Here is a 24,501-nt window from a genome sequence, read left to right on the forward strand (position 1 = left end):
GAAATTAGTGAAGTATAAGGATACAGAGTTCAATGGGTTGCTGACTTGAACTTGGAAATCACCGAAGATACTGGCAAGAATTACATGTAATGAAACAGGCTGAGGGGAAGCCAGGTGTGAAAATCCTTGGGAAATGTGGAGGCGAAATGGAGAAATAAGTAGCAGTCAGGAACAATGGGAAGGGAATGTTCTAACCAAACACTGCTTCCATAGAAGAAGAGCTGTAAGGGAAGATTATGAGAGGAGGATTGAAAATGGCTGGTGTGAACCCAAAAGAATGATATGGCCTAAAACCATGGTGATTATAGGAACAGGAACCAATTCCTCAAAGGCCTGACTGCCCAGTATATATAGCTTTTTGAATTAACTAAAAGGTAGACAAGACAAATTTTTAAAGAAAAAAAAGCTATTTTTCTGCATGTGAGGGAACATGCAGAAAGACTACTGGATTATACTAACATATCAGTGCTCTAGCCTTTCTTAAATTGCTTGTAACAATTACACATTAAAAAAGTATGCACTTTAGCACTGATCCTTCTTACTTTTCAACCATTAAGAAATTCAAATTTTAAAAGACAGTATATATTACATAGAGCTCTTTTATTTCCCTCAGCATGAAGGCAATACACAGAAGGAAAAGATGGCAATTTAAGATTCTTGAAGTCAAATACTATCAAGCAAAAAGCTCAATACATGGGCAAGCCAATTATTCTGCCAATTCAACAAGAAAAACAAGACAAAACCAAACCAAACCTAGGGATCATTCCCATTATCCATGTTATAAAAAAAGAACATGAATTTGGAAACATTCAGAAACGTATACATTATGATCAAAATCCAAGTTCAGATTTTTTCCTTCATCATTTTCAAAGCACATATAAAAACCAATGACTTCAAAAAGCACTTTGAAAGAAAAAGTATCACAATTTATGATTAGATTATTTATATCAATAGAATTTTAGACCTTCCAATATGTGTTCATCTACATATCTCTAAAGAATATCATGATTCCCTGATATAAACATCCATGTCATTGTCTTTTTTTTCCCCCCAACATCTTTATTGGAGTATAATTGCTCTACAACGGTGCGTTAGCTTCTGCTGTATAACAAAGTGAATCAGCCATACATATACACGTATCCCCATATCTCCTCCCTCTTGCGTCTCCCTCCCACCCTCCCTATCTCACCCCTCTAGGTGGTCACAAAGCACCGAGCTGATCTCCCTGCGCTATGCAGCTGCTTCCCACCAGCCATCCATTCTACATTTCGCAGTGCATATATGTCCATGCCACTCTCTCACCTCGTCCCAGTCCACCCCTCCCCCTCTCCGTGTCCTCAAGTCCATTCTCCACATCTGCATCTTTATTCCTGTTCTGTCCCTAGGTTCTTCAGAACCCTTTTTTTTTTTTTTTAGATTCCACATATATGTGTTAGCATACGATAATTGGTTTTCTCTTAAGGAAAGCATACAACCTTACCTTTCTGGGTTTTTTCTGCAATGATATGCTATTTGTTTGATATTCCATATTCTTCAGTAATGAAGCAGTTTTGTGATATGATATATATCTTATAATCTTACCAAGATTCCAAAATGTAAAAAGCAGGAAAAAATAAATAAGAGCAATTTTTAAGAGAATAAAAGCCTTTGGCCTTCTAATGAATTTTTAAGTGGCACATCTTAAAGCAGAAAATAAATTAAGCTGGAAAAAGAAAAACGGAAGTAGGCACAGAACTATTTTGAAAATGCAAAAATTGCATCTTCTGAGCATATAAAATGGCTCAACAAGGCTACTTATTAAACAATTAACTCATTCTTTAAACTATAATGTGTTTTATTTGTAAACCAGTATCATTTTTATTTTAACATACACTTCCAAATATACCCTGGAGTCATTTTTGGAAAATAATTAGTCCTAAAAAACAAAAAAGGAGTAGGCTCTATTACTACCGCCCTAAGGTGGCTCTGTGATTTTATTAAAAATTAAATACTCTTTAGAGGCATTATTCAGTAAGATATTAAAAATATACTTTTTCCAAAGTTACTTACAATGTATTTCCACATCACAGACTTACTGGACACTTGAATTTGCAGTGAAATATCTGTTACCCTTTCTTCCTTGATTAACCGTTGCTCTAACTGCGACATGCTGCATTAATTTTTAAGGCTTTTGAAGTCGAAATTACAATGCCTGCTGTGATAATTGTAATACTACCCTAACTGTGGCAATCACTTTAAAATTACTTCTTTGCTTATCATTAGCAATGCTAAGTGATAAAAATAATTATATCAAGAGTATTCTGGGAAATGACTGTTCAACAATTTTTAATATTCTGAAAAGCTCAATCTAGATAACTCTCAGTACCATGGATTAGGATACTGTCTGATGGCATGGACCCTTCTAAATTTCCTCTAATTAAGTAAAATCCCCAGATGGTTCTCAATCAATCAATCCCCCCAACCACTCTTCTCTCTAGCTACCTCCCTTATATCCAGGCTCATTGAATCAGTTGCCAAACCAGGCTGACAACAGAATAATCAAGGGAGAGCAATTTCCTGGGATCAAATCAATTCAGATTCAAGCCTGAAAGGCTTAGAGCTGCTTTATCTTGGGGCAACTAGTCATCCAGTAAGTGTCAGATGGGTTAAAGTGAAAAGCACTCCACAATGAGTGCAAAGTGATCACTTCCTCCATCTTTTATATGTCCAAGAAATTCATACGTAAAAACGAAAGCATCTTTTCCATGACAGCTCATCTGCCATGAAATAAGCATCTGTCACTCTTAAGTGCTGACAATTGATTTCATAAATATAATTGCCCTACATTTTGCTTTCTTTTGAAAGAAAGTCGACTTATCCAAATGACTATTCTTCTGGAACATTCAGAGTTCTTGACAAGTGACAAATGACAAAGCAGAAGTGATAAACCAAGACTAAACATGGATAAAAATCAATCATGACTTTCCTGCTTATTACCTTAGAAACATCTGGGTTTAATTCAATGCAAAGATACAGTTGAGAATCAACATAGGAGCATAAAATCCATTTAAAGTAACTGATTATACAAGAGAAAAGATGATGTAAAATGCATACACAGATCAATGAAATGCTTTTTGTTGCCATCAAAGAGGCACAAAAGCCTTAAAGAGGTCTGAGATCTGATAATACTGCTCAGTGAGATTATCAATGTCACTCACTTAACTTACAGAAGCTGCCAGAAAGTGGTCCAGTAGTAACGGCTGCATTTTAAATGCTTCTTGCTAACCAATACGTAAGTTGAAATATACAAATAAATGAGATTTTAAAATACATGCATTGGGGGAAAAGGCATGTGATATTAAGGAAGATTTTGTGATTCGCTTCCATTTGGATATTAAAGGATAATTTCAAATTAGGGAACTAAAAGCTATACTAGAGGAGGAGAGTGGATCTATTTTAAGTGTAAACTCTGAAAAGCCACAGAATGTTAAAAGATTACAAAGGCTTTAAAAAGGTTTTAAAAACTAAGTTACCTTTTACCTTGAAATAGTCTAGGCATAAAGACTCTTCTATCAAGAACACCTTGATAGGTTATATGCACAGCATAGCATTCAAGTGTTTGTTCAAAGGACAAATGAATGAATGGTGGGTCACAGCAAAAATCAGTCCTCAGGAATTTGGCTTTTATACCTGATTATTCTTGTCTGTCAGTTGATCAAGGGTTTCAGATTGTTTCTCCAGTGCTCGCTCTAACTTCTTATGCTTGAGCTTCCACTGCCTAATGGACTCCTGAGCTTTCAGCTTCAGCTCTTCTCTCCTCTCCTCTGCCTCCTGTCTCAGGGCCTCCGACTGCTGGAACTCAAGGAGGTACTGCTCAGCCTGCTTGGTTGCATCCTCAGCATGCTGAGTCAGCTTTGAGATCTGGAGGTCAGCACGCTTATGTCTGGCGTCACATGTCTCAAAGTGATTCTGGATCTCCTTCAGTTCATCCAACATCTCTCGTTGCTGTTTCTCCCTGTTCTCCAATTCACATGTTAAATTCTAGGAAGAAAGCACGTGAGATATCAGGAGCACGTTCTTGTCAAAATTAGATGCATAACATATCATCAAACAAGAATCACTGATGTCACTAAATTAGCAATCAATCTAGAAAATACGATCTTTTTCCATGTATTTTATGATCACATTAGTTGAGAATAATTTTTTATAAAAATATTTTCTTTTTTAGACTACTTCATTATCCAAAAAGGAAAAATATGTTTTTTTCCAATTGACTGTCACTAGAATAGAAGGTCTGGCTGACGAGAAAAACAATGTGCATTACTTTAGTAAGAACCTAGTGTTTTGTACAACTGAAGAAACGTCAATGTTTTAAAATTTGTCAGATATCAGAGCAATTATATGCAATCATACGCAATGCTTCACTTTTTGGCAGCACCTAAAATTTTGTTATAATAAAATAAAAATCTGTAACAAAAAATGAGCATTGATGATAGAAACATCAGTAATAGATAACACTGTATGTGAAAGTCCATTTAAAAGACTCTCAATAAAGTATTTATAGATAGGTTATTTCCAGCTAAATCAACATAATGTTGTAAGTTGATGAACTTACCTCGAGCTTATATAAATCACCGCAGGATAGATTTTTAAATAAACTTAAATTTATGTGGAATACGTACCTAATCAAGAAAAGAACCTAAACTCTTAAAAGCTAGCTTCCCCAAACCAAAAGTGGTCAATAATACATTTGGAACTTACACTTAATCATCATGATTCATACATATTTTTAATCTGAGAAGAATGGGCAAAGATGGATTGTTAACTTCAAAAGTGAGAGGACATTATATAACATTCTATACAAATAAAAGAATGATATAATCATTAACATTAAGCCACTCTTGTAAAACTCTGGAAGGGAGTGACAAGTTCAAATACAAGTGCTTCCAATGTATCCCATAAGCTGTCCTTCCTGAGCCTTAGTTTCCAAATACCTGTGGTTACAACGGTAACATGAAAATGTCATGTGTCCAAGTAAGATTGGGTTCAGAAGGCTAAGATGACGCTGCAAGCTGGACAAACAATAAATATCATCTACACTGTCCTGAAGCACCTACAAACAGAGACTGGAAACATTTAAGAACCTCCTATGACTCTAACAGCAGAATGTTCAGTTCCAGATTCATCATCCCTGAACTGTGGCTCAAATAAAGTTAAATTTCTCTCATGATTAAAGTCATGGTGTGACATTATGGCAATAACATAAAAATAATGCCTCGAAAACAAGAGGTTTGCATTTGCTCAGTTTGCTAAATTCAATGCAGCCTGGAAGAGATGAGTCACTCCTTTATCCACCCAAACAAAATAGTAAATTGAGAACTGTGCACTTGTTTGTGTGGAAAATTCTAAAATGAGATCAGAAAACCCTAGTGATGGTGGTTTACCCCTTTGCCCTTTGCTAAAAATGTTACCACTATGCCAGAAATCAGCTTTATTAACAAGCAGTATTCAAGTGGTTTCCAGATCAACAGAGAGACACTATTTTTTTCCCCACAACAAAGATTTGGGAGAGTGGTTACGCTTCCTATGTGTTAGTCAGATAATTTACAGAAAGGTTAATAAGATCTGGCTTCAACACCAAAGAAGATAATAATCTAACTGCGGAGATATTCAGACTATCAGCTAAATTACGAGAGTGGATAGTACAAGGTGATGATGGACAGCTACTTGAACGGGTCTATATTCTACAGTGTGGCTGGGGAGGGTCTCTCTTAGGAGGTGACATATGAGCTGAGATCTAAATGAGAAGGAGCTGGCAATAATAACAACAACAACTACTACTACTACTAAAGTTTATTAAGCAGTTAAGTTGTGCAAGGGATAGTGCAAATGCTTTATATGAATTACCTCATTCAATGCCACCACAAAACTAAAGTAAGGCACTCTTATTATCTTGGTTTTACTAAAAGGTAACCAACACTTGGAACTTGCCCAAGTTCACATACCTAACAAGTGAGGGCACAGGATTCAGACCCAGATAGTCTGACTCCAGAGCCCATGTTTTCAACTCTTTACTAAGCTTTCAGATTCCATGCCTCTTCGGTCACCCACTCCTATAGTCCTATCCTAGGGTTTTTTTCAGTACTGTCACCTTTGAAGCAAAAGGTATGTCCAACCCCACCCCTCCCCATTATCTCCCCCTCAGGCCTCTGGCTTTATCTACCAATCTTCCCAGTTCCCTTTTCTTCTCCTTTTCTTCTGATACATCTGTTCCTCATTGTCAAGAGGATGACCATTCCCTTGATATTCCTTTTGCTGATTTTAAATTCCAGGCTCTTTAACCTAATTTTCTTAATTTCACTTTAGCCACTCTCTGGCTCACATCTCAAACTCCTTTTAAAAACTGTTCATCTACTGAACTTGAACAGCAAAACCACCAACTCTGGAGGAACTACAAAAATCTCCTATTTCCTATATCAGGTTACTCAGTCCTCCAAGGAAAATCACACATGAGTATCAGGTGATGTGATGGGACATTGAAAGCCATCCTCGGTGCCCAGAAATTCTTCTGCAGGCCCCCACCCAGTCCACTGTACTATCTCTGAACCTACCAGCTTTTTACTCACTGTAGGATATAACATAGCTCCCCTGTGAGAAATAAAATTGAGGCTATTAGGCAGGACACCCCCCAAGTTTCCTACATGTACCATCCTGAACCTTACCAATGGTTAGTCTCTCCTCCTCTCTAGGCTCTGAGGAAAACGGATCTTTTAGAGAAACTAGCCTACCTTTGCTATTTCCTTCCACATCCATCAAGCGATTCACTATACCAATTATGTCCTCTCCTTCATGTACTGAACCTCTCTTTCCCTACTGGATCATTCTTCTCTACTTCTCCCACCTTAAAAAACACAGTAATTTTTTTTTTTTTAAGGAAACAAACAAAAAAATCCTTTATCAATCTGACATGATCTTCTAACCAGCACCCTGTACTCTTCCCTTCCTGTTAAACTCCTGCAAAGAGCAATCCACACTTGATGCCCCACAATCTTATTTCCAATTCACCTCTCGATTCACTGGTACTGGTTTCCATCCCGATACACAATTAAAATAACTCTCATCAAGATCCCCAAAGATAACCTACAGTCAAATACAATGGACTCTATAAATCTTTCCTAATATCCTTGTTGAATGTGGCACTGCCAATTACTTCTTCTCATTCCTAATCTCTCTTCTTCCCTGACTTTCATAATACACTCTTCACTAGTTCTCCTTTTTCTTCCTGTTTTTTCATAGTCTCCTTCCCTGGGTCTCTTCAAATATTTGGCTTTTAAATAGAGATAACTGTATAGGGTTCTAGTATTAAGCATCATTCCATCTAGACAATGCCTTTGGTGGTAAGTATATAGGTAAACAGAGATACAAGTGATTCCTAATTCAGAGCCAGGCTGATCTTCTCAACTCCAAACCTTTAAATATCTAATTACATAACGACTTTCTACACTTGGTAATCCCACGGGCATCTTAATTTTAGCACGTCAAAAAAGTGAATTTATTGGATGCCCAACTCTTAACAAAAAAATAGTCTTTTTAAAATAGCAGTAAAGGCTCTCTGCTGAGGAAGGATAAAAATGGACGTGGACTTGTGTATTTAAATACAGTGAGAAAGTTGGAAGTAACTGCCGTAGGAAAAGAGAAAATCAACAAGAGATAAATGTTTAAAAGCTGACAAACATAAAAGAGGCTACAGTTAGACAGTCTCAAATTTCTAATGGACCCAAGAGTATACAAAATTCTTCGAATTTCTCCAGCATTTCTTTTGAATCCAGAAGTAAAATAAGTTCAGCATTATTTATCCTTCTGTAATTACAGAGCACAAGAATAGGCACAGGATTAATATATGCAAGCCCAGAGCTTCACAACATAATAGGAAGATCCTATTCAGTCACTGTTTTGACATTCTCTTTAATCCATCTTCCTCAGAAAACCAATCAGAATAATCTCATTGTAATAAACATTTCTCCCCCATCAATCAAAAGATTATGCTATAGAACCCTCATAACAATTCCTCCACTAAACACACATACTCATACATACATACACACGCATCACACACATAACACAGAGAGAGCACATGAAGCATACAAACACATCATTAATGCATGGATAAATGCTTTCAAGGTAGGCACGTATAGTAAATATTAGTATCCTCCTATGTACTACATGAAACGTTAAATGGAAGGCAATTTTCTTATTTATTCCATTATGATGATTTTCAATGCCAACGTTACTGTCATACATTCCTGGAAGCATCATCTACCCTGAAGAACTTTTTATATTTAAATTGTGTGAAATTATCTCAGCTACTAAAGCTGGTTAAATTTCATATCACTTAATTAAGCCCATTATTTATTTCTCACTATGTAAGTAACCATCAAAGATAAGAACAATCCAAAAACACAGAAACACACTTTTTACCAAGAATTCCTTCCAGTTGGAGGGGAGGAAGAAACTTTAGAATCCTAAAGGGAACCTTTTTAGTTTCTGTGGCTGGGCCTGAGAATTAAACTAACATAAGATAGATTAACAGGAGAAAAGAACATGAATTTTATTTAATACTTTTATGTATACATAGGAGCCTTCACAGGAAAAAAGAAGATGCAAAGAAGTGGTTGGGACTGAGAGCTTATATACCTTTTTAACAAAGAATTTATGGAGAGATGACAAGACAAAGGAAAAGGGATTTAATAGTGGGAAAGTGACTAGGAAATATGTGGGGGAATGAAAGATAAGGGTTATTTTAGGTTTGTTTGTACAGATCCATTTTGGCATCAACTCCCAGTCTTCAATGATGACAATGTTCTTCTCTTCCTGGTACAGGGAGGGCACCTTCCTCATGGGAAATACTGACCTACTTTTAGGTAGAAACAGGAGGTCAGAGAGCCCTTCCTGCATCTACTGGTTCTCAACGGCCCTTGGCTGAAAATACTCAATATGCCAAAGTGGCATATTTTCAGGTGGCATGTTCTGATTCCCTTCACAGTACATTACCAAAGGATTTATAAAAGCTCCAACTTACTAAAACTTCATACATTTGAACAGATTTCTTTTCTCTTTCCTTCTTCAGGTGGGAAAATATATTAATGGGTAGTTGTGCTGAGGGTCTCAGGTTTGGTGATAGCTAGGATTCACAGAACTAGAAGCATACTGAAGCATATAGTTGTACTTATGGTAAGATTTATTAGAGTGAAAAGATACAAGGCAATATCAGCAAAGGGTAAAGGACATGCAGTGAAGACCAGTGGAAACCAGGTGCAAGCTTCCAAGAGTCTTCTCCCTCCCAGTGGAAACACACAAGATATGCTCAATTCTTCCAGCAGTGAATTCTGACAACACGTGTGAAGTGTTGTCTACCAGGGAAGCCCATCAGAGACTCAGTGCCCATAGTTTTAATTAGGGGCTAGTCACTTAGGCACTGTCTGCCTAGTATGTACCAAAATTCCAGACTCCCAGAAGGAAAGCAGGTGTTCAGCATAAACCACATTTTGTTTGTACAAAAGGTCCAATCACAGTGAGCTACCCTTATCATTTAGGGAAGGTTTCATATCAGTGTAGAGAAATGATTATCACTCAAGTTCCTAGATGCCAGACAAGGGCCTACCTTGCAAGCAGGCCCTCCTGAGGAAAGCTGTCTCAGGCCTATTAAGTTAACTCTTCTCTTCCCAGTAGTAAAATGGCCAAAGAACAGACAGAAATGAAAAACGATAATAACGGCCTAAATAAGTTCTTAATTAAAAAACAATTAACTATAAATAATACCTGTAAAACAATGCATTTAGAAGTTGAGAGAAAAGAACTCTCTCCCTTTAAAATTGGTTGGCTTTGGCTGCCATTGGCTCCCTTTTTAATAGCTGCAGTGGTTGTATTCAAATTCTAAGAAAATTACAGACGGCCTACTCATATGAATAAGGTATTAAAACACAAATAGGAAAAAAAAAAAGAGAGAGAGAGAGATTCTATTAAAAAAATAATGTGGATAGGACCCACCATAAATTCTAGCGTTAACGGATCACACATCTAAGGTCATAATTTTACATATTTTGATTACAAGGGATATTTATCAAGTTGAAATTACAAAAGTGGAAAAATTGGATAAGGTAGGAGAATAATGGAGCAAGTTTACAGAATAAAGAAATCAGCTCTGTCTAGCATACAAAAATCTTTCCACCCACCTTCTTCCCATTTCTCATATTCATGAAGAAGAATTGCTAAGCCTACATTTAAAACATTTTCCATGAGGAATTAATTAAGGGACAAAAAGTAGACTATGGTGTAAGTGGCAACAATGATTATTTGTTCAACAATGTAACTAAAATACAACAAAATACAATTTCTCCTCTACTCTTAATTGACAGCCAACACACACAAAAGATTAGGCACCTTAGTGAACATTTAAAAGTGAAAACCTGAAAGAAGATGTGGCACATATATACAATGGAATATTACTCAGCCATAAAAAGAAACGAAATTGAGTTATTTGTAGTGAGGTGGATGGACCTAGAGTCTGTCATACAGAGTAAAGTCAGAAAGAGAAAAACAAATACCGTATGCTAACACATATATATGGAATCTAAGAAAAAAAAAAAAAAGGTCATGAAGAACCTAGGGGCAGGATGGGAATAAAGACGCAGACCTACTAGAGAATGGACTTGAGGACACGGGGAGGGGGAAGGGTAAGCTGGGACAAAGTGAGAGAGTGGCATGGACATACATACACTACTAAATGTAAAACCGATAGCTAGTGGGAAGCAGCCGCATAGCAGAGGGAGATCAGCTCGGTGCTTTGTGACCCCCTAGAGGGGTGGGATAGGGAGGGTGGGAGGGAGGGAGATGCAAGAGGGAAGAGATATGGGGATATATGTATATGTATAGCTGATTCACTTTGTTATAAAGCAGAAACTAACACACCATTGTAAGGCAATTATACTCCAATAAAGATATTAAAAAAATAAAATAAAATAAAAGTGAAAGCCTGGCCCCAAATAAGCCAGGGTACAGTGAATGGCATTTATTTTAAATAAACATTTCTGTATACAGTATTATGTATTTCATGTGGAAACTTGTAATGGTAATGAGAAAACAGCTAGACTTAAAAGACTCAAAAGTAACACCTATAGGGAGTCGGTGGCACACCATGGAAAGAGCATGGCTTGAGTCCAAATCCCAGCTCTGCCAGTCTATGACCTTAGAAGAACTGCTTACTGTCTGTGAACCAAAGTAACAAGTGAATTTATAAAATGGACTCAGTAACATTTACACCACAGAGGAATGATGACCTATATGAGATCACTTAGATAAAACAGCTGGAAGAGTGACTGGCACATTTCAGGAACTCAACAATGATAGCTTGTTATAACTAACTAGAAACAATGTTAGAATTAAAGAAGCAATCCAATGCCTACATTTTAGAGATAAGGAAACTGAAGGCAGCAGAAGATAAAGTGATCAACCCAAGATAAGGGAGATAGTTTTCAGCCACAGGTCCCTAATATTCAAACCAATATTGATCCCACGTCACTATATTACTGACTTGGATACTAGCCAACATTTTTAATAATTAAATAAGTTGCCATGTTCCTTCCTGAGACAGAAGGAAATCCTGAATAGGAATTATACAATCTCTGATGCATAGAAGTGTCTAGAACTTTTTCTGAAACAGACAGAAAAACCACAGGATAAGGTTGACTTGGGTTAAAACAAAACCAGTAAAGTACTGTATGAGAAATACTGATTGGGGCAAATATGACCAAGCAGGAGGGAAGCAATATCAATGGTAACTACTAGAAACAGGATTTAAGTTTGTAAATTTAAGAGAAACTATTCTGATCAGCAAGACCTCATAAAGAAGGAGACAAAATAAGGACACATTGGGCAAACTAAAGTGTAAAGAAGAGAAAAGACTGGGTCACTGATGGAAAGGAGATGAGCATCCATGACCAATGATAGCATGGGCAAGAGCCGCAGAGTGGGCAAGCCACCTGAGGCTGCTCATGAAGAGTAATAGCTCAAGAGGGCTAAAAAAGACTGGGAGATAAGTTGAGAAATCAGGTTGCGGGGATGCCAAAATCCAGTTTAAGCTTTCAACAGTTTTTGAGCAAGGGTGTAACAGGATCAGACATGTGCTTGAGAAAGATTAATCACCAAAGGACATTATCCTAACACTAGGATAGTAAAATATTATAGCAACATTAAAAATCATTGAAGATCCTCCTTTTAAAGCAGGAAAGGACTTTGAGAACCAATTCTTCTCTCATCTAAGTTCAATTTCAGCAATCAAATTCGATGGAGCTGGTTTATAACAGACAAGAAGGAACAGTGGCATTTAAGAGACAAGAAAGAAAAAAAAAAACACTATTGACACTTGTCAGTCTTCCTAAAGAAAATACAGATACGTTTCCATTCAGTCCAATAAACACTTATCGCATTCAGCAACAACCAAGCTGCCAAGACACAAAGCTGAATAAGACAGTATGGTTCTATGTTCTACTCCTCTGAAGAACCATACAGCCTAGTTGGGGAAACAGACATGTAAGTTATTTTGAATAAATGTGATAAATATGAGCAATTCTTTCTTCTCTATTTCAAATTTTGCCTCTTCCCCATTTATGCTACCAAATCTATACTTACGTTTTATTCTTCAGTGTCTTTATCTGATTATGTAATGTTTTCTAACAATAATTATTTGTCCAAAGAAAAGAGCACCGAACAACATTAGGGAGTGACAAAGGGAACAAAAAGAAGATAATTCAACGGTTGCTGCTGAAAGTAATAAACAGAGAGTGAGAAAGAGAGGGAAGGATGGGGAAGAGAGAGACAGAAACAGAGATAGAGAGACAATGAATGCTCATGCCAGCCAATCCCAGAACTCAAACAACCAACACCACTAAGGCAAGAGCATGCCTAGCACTCCTGCCCTGTTTCCCTCTGATGCCTTCTTTCAAGATGGACATGCCCTTAACATTGGTGTTGGTAGGGGAAACGGGATTGAAAGGAGTATGGGGAAGAGGAAAAAGATTAACAAGAAAATCCGATCAGTAAGACACCTTTCCCAAATATTCACAAATAAAGCCTTCTGTAAGAATTCAAATAATTTGATTCTGTAACGTTTGGAAAAAATACCAAAATAGGGGCAAGCCAAATGGAAATACAATCATTTGTAAAGACTCTATTTACTAATGAAAAATACAATAGTTGTACCTATACATACACACTTTTTAGTGTACTAAACACATGCACTGTAAAATTATGTGGTGTTTGTATTATACTCATTTTACCAAAAATAAAGAATATTTAAAAATTTTAATTATTATAGAGATTAAGAATTTTTACATCTTGGCATCAATGACAACTTCATTTTAAGCATAAAATATTTTGGTTTAAAAACCCTTGGTTGGAAACACAACTCTTAATTACAATATTTACCATTTAAAAACACACAAACCACAACAGAATAATCTGTTTTACAATAGTTTCTAGAAACCCAACAGAGTAAAAGTAGTAACTGTTTGAATGTATCAAAATGATACACTGAAACAAAAATGATGTTTAAAGCATAAAGCTCAGTTCATTACAAGGGAAAAAAAAACAGTGACATTAAAGCTAATAAATAGCAAGCCTCAAGTAGAATACCATTTGAAATAGAATTCAGTTAATCATCTTTAACACTATGTGAACAATGTATTTGTTCACTAATTCCAGCCCAAAATATGACTTCCTTAAAGCAGGGACAAGATGAAAATGCTTAAGAAAATAGTAACATTATATCCAAAACGAGATGCGAAGAGCCCAGTGAGGAAGATGATTAATTCAAGTAACAGGAAAAAATATTAAAATTTTATATTTTTTGTTTTTATTGAAATTAAACTCTTTTCCAGCATGTTGGAACATTTTCGTTTTCATGTGACCAGTTAATTGCATTCATAGATGATTTAGTTTCAACTAAAATGGACAGGAAGCTTTAAAAAAAAAAAAAACTGTAAAGAAACTACAGGTTGAATATAACGTTACCAATGCATGGATATGTGTTTGTAAATGTGATATTAGGTCTAACATGAATTCAACCAGTGTTTGCTGAGCACCACAAGGTTAGGCTCAAAAGCTATGAAAAAGACAAGGCAAGGTCATGTTTCTCAACAGAAAGAAAAACCTGATTACTGCACTGTTGTGTATGACCCAATAGTAGTCAGCCTCTAGCCCCACTTCCTAATATACTCTCCTATTCCACAGAGGCTACAAAACCAAATGCTCAGCACTCCCTAGAGCTAGGTTCCAGGGGCAAATTAGATGCAATGCAGAGAGATTTAGAATGTGGAAGAGAGGCAGGGACCATATACTTGCTAATTTGTCTTTTTACTTCTTGCCAGCAAGGTCATAAAAGATAAAATTTATTCTGTTCTGTAGTGAATGTCCCCCTTTGTGTTATCCATCCTTTCTTGGAAGCCTAGGCAGGGCCACATCTGCCAACATTATAAACAACTATTGTATAAAATACCTAAAGCGGGCTTCCCTGGTGGCGCAGTGGTTAGGAATCTGCCTGCCAATGCAGGGGACACGGGTTCGAGCCCTGGTCTGGGAAGATCCCACATGCCGCAGAGCACTAAGCCCGTGAGCCACAACTACTGAGCCTGCGCGTCTGGAGCCTGTGCTCCACAACAAGAGAGGCCGCGACAGTGAGAGGCCCGCGCACCGCGATGAAGAGTGGCCCCCGCTTGCCGCAACTAGAGAAAGCCCTCGCACAGAAACGAAGACCCAACACAGCCAAAAATAAATAAATAAATTTAAAAAAATAAAATAAAATACCTAAAGCAGTTCTATTTCCCACACTAAACCCTAACTGATATTATAAAGTTTTGCCTTTACTGAGTAAATAAAAGAACTAACAGATTTAATAGGATTTCACCAGAAATTCTCAGATTCTCAATTAAGCCATGCCCCAATCACCTCTACTGGGAAATTAACTTGACATATTCTTACATGTCTTGATGAACTCATTCATTTCAGCATAATTCAGGTGTTTTATGAACAGATACCGAGAGGACAACTAATCAATTTTCCACAGTAGGAAGAACTAAGGCAAGTCTCTTTTAATAAAAGAACTCAAATCAATCAAAACACGTGTGGTAGCACCAAAATATACTTACATGCAGCTAAAATAGGCCACCACTCATTGGGATCATACTATTTAAAACTTTTTTTTTAAGTCATGATTGGTTGAAAGTAGAATATAATTAAAATCTATGAGTCAATTATTTTTAACTCAAGCAAAACACGTATTAATGATCTTTAAAAACTGATTCAAACCCTTAATGAGTGAGGGATCAGCCACATAAAACATCAGGGGCCATTATGGTAACCATGTCACAAATATTATTCCTTTAAAAACGTAACCTTCTGTCTTTTCTATCATACTAATTTTGACCACATATACTATTACCATTTTCTTTTCACCCAATGAAGCAGAGACACACAAAGGACATTACTTCCAAATAATAGGTTCCTCAGTCTTTCTCAGTGATTAAAAATAATTATTTCTCCACAAATCCTATGAGAACATATCTGTTTCATACAACTACAGTTTCCTTGTACTTTTTAATGAACCATGATACTAAGCTTAAGCAAAGTACACTAAATGTTCAATTAATTAAATACATTCATCTCTTTGTGAAGAAATAAAATATTAACTTCTGCTTCATTAGCAGTGATGTTCACTACACAGAACATTTTAAATACACATTTCTTCAGAGCGTTTAACTTAAAACACAGGGGGACATATAATTATCATCTAAGGCCCCAGCAACACACTAGGGGAATTCTGACCCTGGCACACATATCTCAAAGTACATTTGCGTTTTCTTAATTTTTCTCACACTCTATAGACTGATAATTTTAACTCTGCAACTCTGATGTTTAACTAAAGTAGGCACTTTGGGAAAAGAAAATTTGAATACAGATAGGATAAAACTGTTCTGCTTTAAGCAGATTGGTATTTGGGACAACCCTTGTTGGAGGTGGAACAGCCTGTGGTTACACACTTGCTATGAAATGCAACAGCCCAAAGCAGGTATCGGAGAAAGATGTTCACCTGTGACTTTCCAGTGTTGATGTGGCAGCTGAGAGGATGAAGATAAATTACGTAGTTCAACTAAAGAAATATTATTCCTAATTACATGACATATCATGAAGAGGAGAAACTAAGTGTAACATAACACAATATTATTGCTCTACATCATTATAGAGCATTACGATTTATTTGAAACACATCAGACACGTCATCTTATATGATACAATAACCTTGTGCAATTGGGAGAAATCAATTTTTCTGTTTTAGACAGGAGGAGAAAAGAGAAGCTAAGGAAAGCTAAATGAGATAAAAGAGGCCTATTTTCTTTTTTTAAAGTAAATAGTGTTTTGAACAAAACTAATGATCCCTTGAGATACCACCTCACACCCATTCAGGTGGCTACTACTTTAAAAAAAAAAAAAAACACCAGAAAACAGAAAACAAGTGGTGGAGAAATTGGACACCTGTGCACTGTTGATGGGAATATAAAATGGTACAGCTGCTCTAGTAAACAGTATGGTGGTTCCTCAAAAGATTAAACACAGAATTACCATGTGATCCAGCAATTCCTCTTCTGGGTATGTACCCCAAAGAACTGGAAGCAGGTCTTGAAGAGATGTTTGGATACCCATGTTCAAAGCAGTGTTATTTACAATAACTAAAATGTGGAAGCAACCCAACTATTCATCAACTGATGCATGGATAAGCTATATATATATATACACACATATATATATACATACAATGAATATTATTCAACCTTAAAAAGGGAGGAAATTCTGCAATATGCTACAACATGGATGAACCTTGAGGATATGAGGATATTATGCTAAGTGAAATAGCCAATCGCAAAAAGACAAATACCATATGACTCCGCTTACATGAGGTATTGATACTTAGAGTAGTCAAAATCATAGACAGAAAGTATAGTGGTCATTGCCAGATGCTGGGGGGAGGGGAGAATGGGGGGTTACTGTTTTAATATGTGTAGAGTTTCAGTGGGGATGGGGATGGATGATGTGACAGCTGCACAACAATCTGAAAGTATTTAGTACCACTGAGCGGTTCACTGAAAAATGGTTAAGAAGTTAAGTTTTACGTTATGTGTACTTTACCACAAAAAAGGAAAAATAAAAATAATCTCTTTTTTAACTATGGTAGACATAGAAGGGGATGGCTTTGAGAAATGCTTCTATAATCAGCCCCTCAATAAAGTCAAAGAATATGATCCTCCCCCCACACAGCTAGACCACATTCAGACAATCAAAGTAAAATCAGTGTGCTTTCTATACCAATGAGAATTCACGATATGGCTCCTAAGCCAATTTCATACCATCTAATCACATTGCCACCTGTTAATTCCACTGATATTTAAAGTTCAGTAAAATTAAAAATTCAGTCACACTGACCTCATTTCAAGTGCTCAATAGGTAACATCTGGCTAACTTGTGTGGACAGTGCAGCTACAAAACATCTCTATCACTGCTGGAGGGCTACTGGACCCTGCTAACCTAGAGCAACCACTTGATGTTTTTTCTAATTTTTCTTATCCTGTATATCTACAGGTAGAGCCCTTGTTTCTAATGTTGATCATGTACATTCTCTTTTCTAAGTTTAAAACAAATTGCATAAATTTTACTTAAGAGTGCAAAACAATTTTTTGTTCTCAATAAAAATAAATACTTAGGACAATGTGTTTTGTGGGAGCAATGTGACTGAAAATGATTCACTGGGTTCTTTTGTTTGTTTTTGGTTTAGCTTTAAAGCTCTGGTCAAAGTTCATTTTATTTTGACATTTGATTTTGTGTCTTAACTGAAATATATCACTTCTTAATGTTAGTAATTTACCTATATAGCCTGTTGGATTTTTAAAATATCAATTGGAAATAAAGACAGCATAATTAATTCCTTTCCAAAGAGATACCTTTCTTTTTCCTTTCATTATTGCCTGGACCAGGAGTCCCAGTATGTTGTTGAATAAGAGGGAAGTGCTTGCCTCATTTACAACCAATAATTCACTGTTAAGCATGGTGTTTGCTATAGGTTTTCAGTAGGTACTCTTCAGTATCAAGAAGTTTCCCTCTCTTCCTTTTAACTAAGAGTTTCCCTAATTAACGGATGTTGAATTTTCATAAATGCTTTATCTGTTGAGGTAATAATGGTTTTTTTTCTCTTATGCTGGTTACTCTACAAATGTTATTTAAATCAACCAGGCACTACTGGAATAAACCAAATATACACAAATGATATATAAAGATGACACAAGTCCTAAGTTGGATATATATACTGTAAATATTTCCTCCCAATGTGGCTTGTTTTTTTCATTTTCCTAATGATACCAAGCATAAAGCAGAAATTTTTAACTCTGTCAAAATCAAATTTATATATTTTTTCATTTATGATTCATGCTTTTGGTGTCCTAGTAAGAAACCTTTGTTTATCCGATGCTGTGAATGCTTTCATTTTCTTTCCCTGTATTAGTTATTTATCCATTACTCTTCTTTTAGTGGTTACCCTAGAGATTTCTATATGCATCCTTGACTTATTAACATTTAGATTAGTAATTTGACAACTTTCTTCATCTTCCAACCAAGGACTTTAAAAACACTTCAACTTAAAGTACAATTCCCAAATTAAGCAGTATTATTGATGTAATTTTAATTTTCTAAATAATTTTAAAAAGATATTATTACGACTGGTTTTAAGTCAATATTCATTTAGACTTTTCCCAAATTTTTACCCCATATATTGGTCTTCATTCCCTGCTACATTTTTTTTCTTTCCTCTTCAAAAAATTACCTTTACCGTATCAGTTCTGCTAAAATTGAATTCATCAGTTTTTGCTGTCTAGAAATATCTTTACTTCACCTTCACTTCTGAAGAATATTTTCACTGGGTATGGATCTAGATTGGCAATTATTTTACTTCAGTACTTTGAAGACATCTTCCTATTCTTCTGGTTTCCATATTGATCATTTATGGTAATACATCTTCTTTCCCCTCTAGCTGCATTTGAGGTTTTCTCTTTCTCTTTGGTTTTACTAATTTTACTATGACATGTCTAGTTGTGATTTTCATTGTATCTGTCCTGCTTGGGATTCTTAGGACTTCTTAATTATGGGAACTGATGTCTTTTCTCTTCAAATATTGTTTCTGCCTCTCTCTTCTGCTTTTAAGATTCCAATTATATATACATTAGAACTTCAGAACTTTTCATTATGTCCCACATATCTGTTATAAATGTTTCCATATTTTCCATCATTTGTCTCTCTGTGACTCAGAGTGGATATTTTTTTTCCTAATTGGTACATTATTTCTCCCAAGGAGGAAGACTTCCCAAATGGCAATGTAAGGAGGTTAGCAGACCCTATTCCCAGCAAAACAACCAGTTAACTGGTAAAAAGTATTTTAAAAAATAAAAACCATTTAAAACATCTGGAAATCATCCTAAGGGCATAGAGCAAATAAAGAAACATTTATTTAAGAAAATCTATTAAATCTTGGTAAGAATAATGAGAGGCTGTGGCACCTCAGCCACAATCTATTCCAATGTATGCTTCCCTAGCTCAGTGTGAATGAAGCAACACTCCAGGCAAGTATAGCCCAAGAAGACAGGACTTCCCCTATGCCCAGCTCCCAGTCTAGGGCTACAAATTCACCCATAGAGGGGCAGGCCCCCAGATCAGAATTGCAGAAGCTCTATCCCAAGAAGGCACAGCCAAAGGACAAGTCTCCTTTCCCCCAACCAACCCCCACTTGTAGGGCAAAAGGCATAGTACATCTAGATTGCCCCTGCCCAAGTTCACTCAATACAGTGAAGGGTCCATAACAAAAGGGGCAAACTGCGAAGATCAGAGACTACCATCCCTACCCAACACCACACTTGAAGAGCTGGAGTATCACTCCAGAGGAAAACAAATTATAGTCCCTGAATTCAGCTCCAATGCAGTGATGCAGAGGTCATGCTGAGAAGGAGAGAGGTCATATGAACAGAAAGCTCAACAGCTCTACTGTTATTTGTAACAGAGCATAAGAAAATTCATTTCTAAGGATGATGTCAAAAACAATGGCGATCTTGGGTGTGAGCAGTTAAGAGGCTGGTGGTTTCCATATCACTAGTAGGAACAAATGAAACAACAGATCAGATAGAAGTTTAATAGAGAGAATCAAGTAAAGGATAGCTAAGGAGAGCTCTCTTGGGATCAGAGAATGCCCCAAAGACTGGCAACACCCTACCCTTGCAGAGAGGCCCAACTTTAACTGAATCAGATTGTGGAGCAATTTATACCAAAGGGCACTGTCAAAAAAAAAAAAAAAAAAAAAAAAATCAGCTAGCAGTTAGTGGAGAGGCTAAAAGCTAAGTGAGATAACAACAAAGTCAGCCTAGCCAGAGCTGAATGGGAGGAGCAGGGAAATAGACAATCAAAGAGAGTCCAGCTAAAACAATAATCATCCCTGGTGGTCATGGAGGCTGTGCACATACCCAAGGCTACAAATATAAATGAAGAATGTGACATAATAATGAAATCATTAAACCTGTAAAACTATGAAACCATTGTTTCAGATTTTCAATCACCAAATACCAATTTCTATTTGAAGATATTTCTCCTGTTTTGTCTTCTGATGACTCTTTGCCTTTATATATATATAATATATATAATATATAATAATAATATATAAACAATATAATATATATATTGTTCTGTCCTTGGAGGGTAGGAGCCATCTTGGTGCAGTAGGGATGGAGGAGCCCCATGCCCACTTCCAAAGGTTCAAGGCCCCAAGCCCATACCCCTGGTTCTCCATTTTAAGCCTCACAGTGATTCTGCCCACCCACACTGAAGAGGCCTGGTTTTTCTAGCGAATTGACACCTCAGTGCTAAATGCAAGTTCAGTGATTGTGCCTTTATTGAGGGCAATGTTGATTTCATTTTGTGTACACCCAGATCCTAGCACCAGACCCAACACCTAACAGGCCCTTAATCAAAATGTATTGAATGAAACGACTGCATAAGTTGTTTTTCTCATTGCCAATTAGAAAACAGAAAAAAACAGAACTCAAAACCAGAAACCAAACCACATACTATATTATACATCCTAAGCATATATATGGATGGAGGCCTCATAAAATTCTTTAGAGAATTAAGAAAAAAAAAAATGTGTCTAATCTTCCGTTAAACTCTACCTACCTATCCAGCTCTTAATTTAGTTATTATATATTTCAATTCTCAGATTTCTAGTGATTCTTTTCATAATGTCCTATTCTCTGCTAGGATTAAATATCTTATAACCTAATTTCTTAACATATTAATAACCATCGTTTAAAGTTGATTTCTGTTAACACCTATATCTGAATAGTCTATCTGCTGGTTTCTATTTCTTGCTCTTTTTTCTCTTGCTAAAAAGTAGTGTGGTTTTGTTTCCTGATCTGCCTGCTAAGTTTTGATTAAAGGCTAGACACTGTATGACAAATTATAGAAATAATATCAGGGCTCAGGATGATCATACCTTCTTCCCCGAAAGATTTACAGTTGACCCTTGAACAACACAGGGGTTTAATTCAAGTATAATTTATAGTTGGCCCTCTGTATCCATGGTTCCTCCACGTCCATGGATTCAACCAACCACAGATCATGTAGTACTGAAATATTTACTATTTAAAAATATATGCATATAAGTGGACCCATGCAATTCAAACTCATGTTGTTCAAGAGTCAACTGTACTTTTGCGTAAATGGGCAGTAAGGATAAGGACAGATAAAATCAAAGCAGATTCAAAGCTATGTTACAGTCTTTGTGACTGTTAGTGTATTTTCAGTTCACCCAGACTCCTGAAGTTTAGCCCTTTGGGTATCCCAGCTGAAACTGCAAGATGTTCACCGGGCTCTTCCTCTTCAATGGGCCTAAGCTCTGTTGTAAACTCTGCTCAATTTGTGATTCAGAACCCATTACAAGGGAAAATGATGCTAAGTGTCAGGCCCATCACTTTGCATTCCACTCCTTAACAGAATACTTGATCCCTACTGTCCTTGTCCCCAGATAACTCTCTGATAACTTCAAACAGGTTTTTTAAAATATATGTCTTCCCCAGCTTTTCTAGTTTTTCTTAGTAGGAGGTACTGTTCTTTAATCAGAATTGCCAAAAGTTTGCCTAATTCATAATCTTCTTTAAGGAAGAGCAAACAGTCTAACATTTTATCATTACAGGTTCCCCCAAAATAAAAGACTGCATAATATAAACACATACTTCACCCAGTGAAGTACTAGAGACTAAATGCATTTAACAGATTTGAAAAAACTTGCTAACATTAACCTTTATGTTAGCCATGGATACTTATTAAAAACTAAAAGAATGTTTTCTCAGTGCATATGAATAATTTAGTTTAATTTTCTTACAAAGATAATTCATACTATTTGAACATTTCCAAGAGTATAATGAATGTGTTGACTTTTTTGTGGTTTAAGGCTCAGTACAATCTCATTTCCACTTGTAGAAAGTTGCCTGAAAACAAACACCTAAAAAACAATTTAGTTTTCCACTTAAAATGATATGCTATCAAATTAAAATCACTCTAATGATAAGGTAACAATTAGGACTACAGGTATAATGCAAGAACAGTTTAAATTGGATTATTATAAAGTCTACTTATCCCCCTTTTAATGGCATTTGTGGTAGTCAAGAAATGAATAACCATCAATTACTGAGGCAAGAACATTACCTCAGGGCTTCCCTGGTGGCGCGGTGGTTGAGAATCTGCCTGCCAATGCAGGGGACACGAGTTCGAGCCCTGGTCTGGGAAGATCCCACATGCCGCGGAGCAACTGGGCCCGTGAGCCACAACTACTGAGCCTGCGCGTCTGGAGCCTGTGCTCCGCAACAAGAGAGGCCGCGACAGTGAGAGGCCCGCGCACCGCGATGAAGAGTGGCCCCCGCTTGCCGCAGCTAGAGAAAGCCCTCGCACAGAAACGAAGACCCAACACACCCAAAAATAAATAAATAAATAAATTAGTTTATTAAAAACAAAAAAAGAACATTACCTCATTTGTTTCATATCACCCATTTTTCTAAAGCAAGTCCTTCAATCATTATTCCCAAGGCTATATTTCATCTTTATAATTGCTTTAAATATTAAATCTATAGCTAATATATGTTTTCGATACGTCATTATTTTGTGAGGAACGTAAGTTTCTCCCTCTCTCAGCACCACCTCAAGCATGCATGCACACACACGAACAAGCACACACACATCACATACACACAAAGAATCACAAAGGCCTACAGATTCAATTTATGTGTAAAAAACGATGCAGAAATCATCATGATTTCAGAAAAGAAAGAACTTGAAAATGGACATTTTTATTCCTAAATTATTTCTTTATTCACCACGTTCAAATGATAAATTATAATAAATATTAGTGATAGTTTAAAAGCAAAATTAAAATGCTCAGTCCACTTCTACTTTCTGGCTTTATGGAAATATTCGTTGCAACTCAGTTACAGAAAATAGAAAAACGGCCTTTCTTCACAACTCCTAAAATTCCTATTTTCTCCATATAGATGAAAAGACCTTGGAATTAAGCTAAATCTTTCAGGAAGTGTAAAGGTTTGTTTAGTTTTAGAGTTTTTACTTGTACAGCATCTCTGCCAATAATCATCCTTTTTAAGAACTTGGAGTACAGTGCATCTACGGTCTTAGCAATTGTCCTAATGTGAGAGTTAATTTGGTTAATAATAGTGGCAGACTTGATCTCTACTAGGTTCCACAATTTTAGCCTTTCTCTATAAAGTTTTGCTACCAATATTTTTCTTTATAATCTAACCTGTATATTAAATATTACTTATTGCTCAGGTAATACCTTATTTTACAACATGCCCTTGGATAAGGAAGAAATTATTAAGATTTTAAAAAAAGAAGTACAATAGGAAATTACAGACAAGGTTATTAAGATGTCTAAGACCGTAGGTCTCCAAGAAGGGTTTAAAAGTAGTATTGAAGTGGGCATTACTGCATAGGAAAGTGGCCAGCTTTATATATAAAATGCAAAAATCAAAACAGTTTATCCTAAAAGCATGCATGAAAGGAACAATCTTCCTTCTGTTTCTACTGTACTAATCATAAAAAAGTTATTATTGATTATCATTTATTTTCCACAATCTTCTCTCTTCCTAAAAGGAAATGCTGGCATTACAGTCCCAAGTTTCTGCTAATGAATAATCATGTCAGTTGTCACTCAATTATCACTTTCAAAACTTAATCTATATTATGTACAGCACCTTGCTTTTTTTTCTTTGAAGTTCTTCATTGAATTTAAAAGTCAATTTTTTTTTTTTCCCAAGAAGAGTAAGTTGATGGAACATGAAGGCTGAGATTAAATCAGGAGGAATCATTGATCAAGGATGC

At 36.2% G+C, this 24,501-nt stretch overlaps 1 protein-coding gene across 1 annotated transcript in view; it reads right to left on the minus strand.

Moving 5' to 3' along the window:
* CEP128 (centrosomal protein 128) overlaps positions 1-24,501 on the minus strand; it is a 440,326-nt gene that overhangs the window by 286,289 nt on the left and 129,536 nt on the right. The window contains exon 14 of the mRNA XM_061182773.1: positions 3,670-4,020. Within this exon, the coding sequence (XP_061038756.1) occupies positions 3,670-4,020 (351 nt within the window). The remainder of the gene's footprint in view (positions 1-3,669; positions 4,021-24,501) is intronic.

The sequence above is a fragment of the Eubalaena glacialis genome, chromosome 2 (assembly GCF_028564815.1).
Source record: "Eubalaena glacialis isolate mEubGla1 chromosome 2, mEubGla1.1.hap2.+ XY, whole genome shotgun sequence".
Taxonomy (NCBI): Eukaryota; Metazoa; Chordata; class Mammalia; order Artiodactyla; family Balaenidae; genus Eubalaena; species Eubalaena glacialis.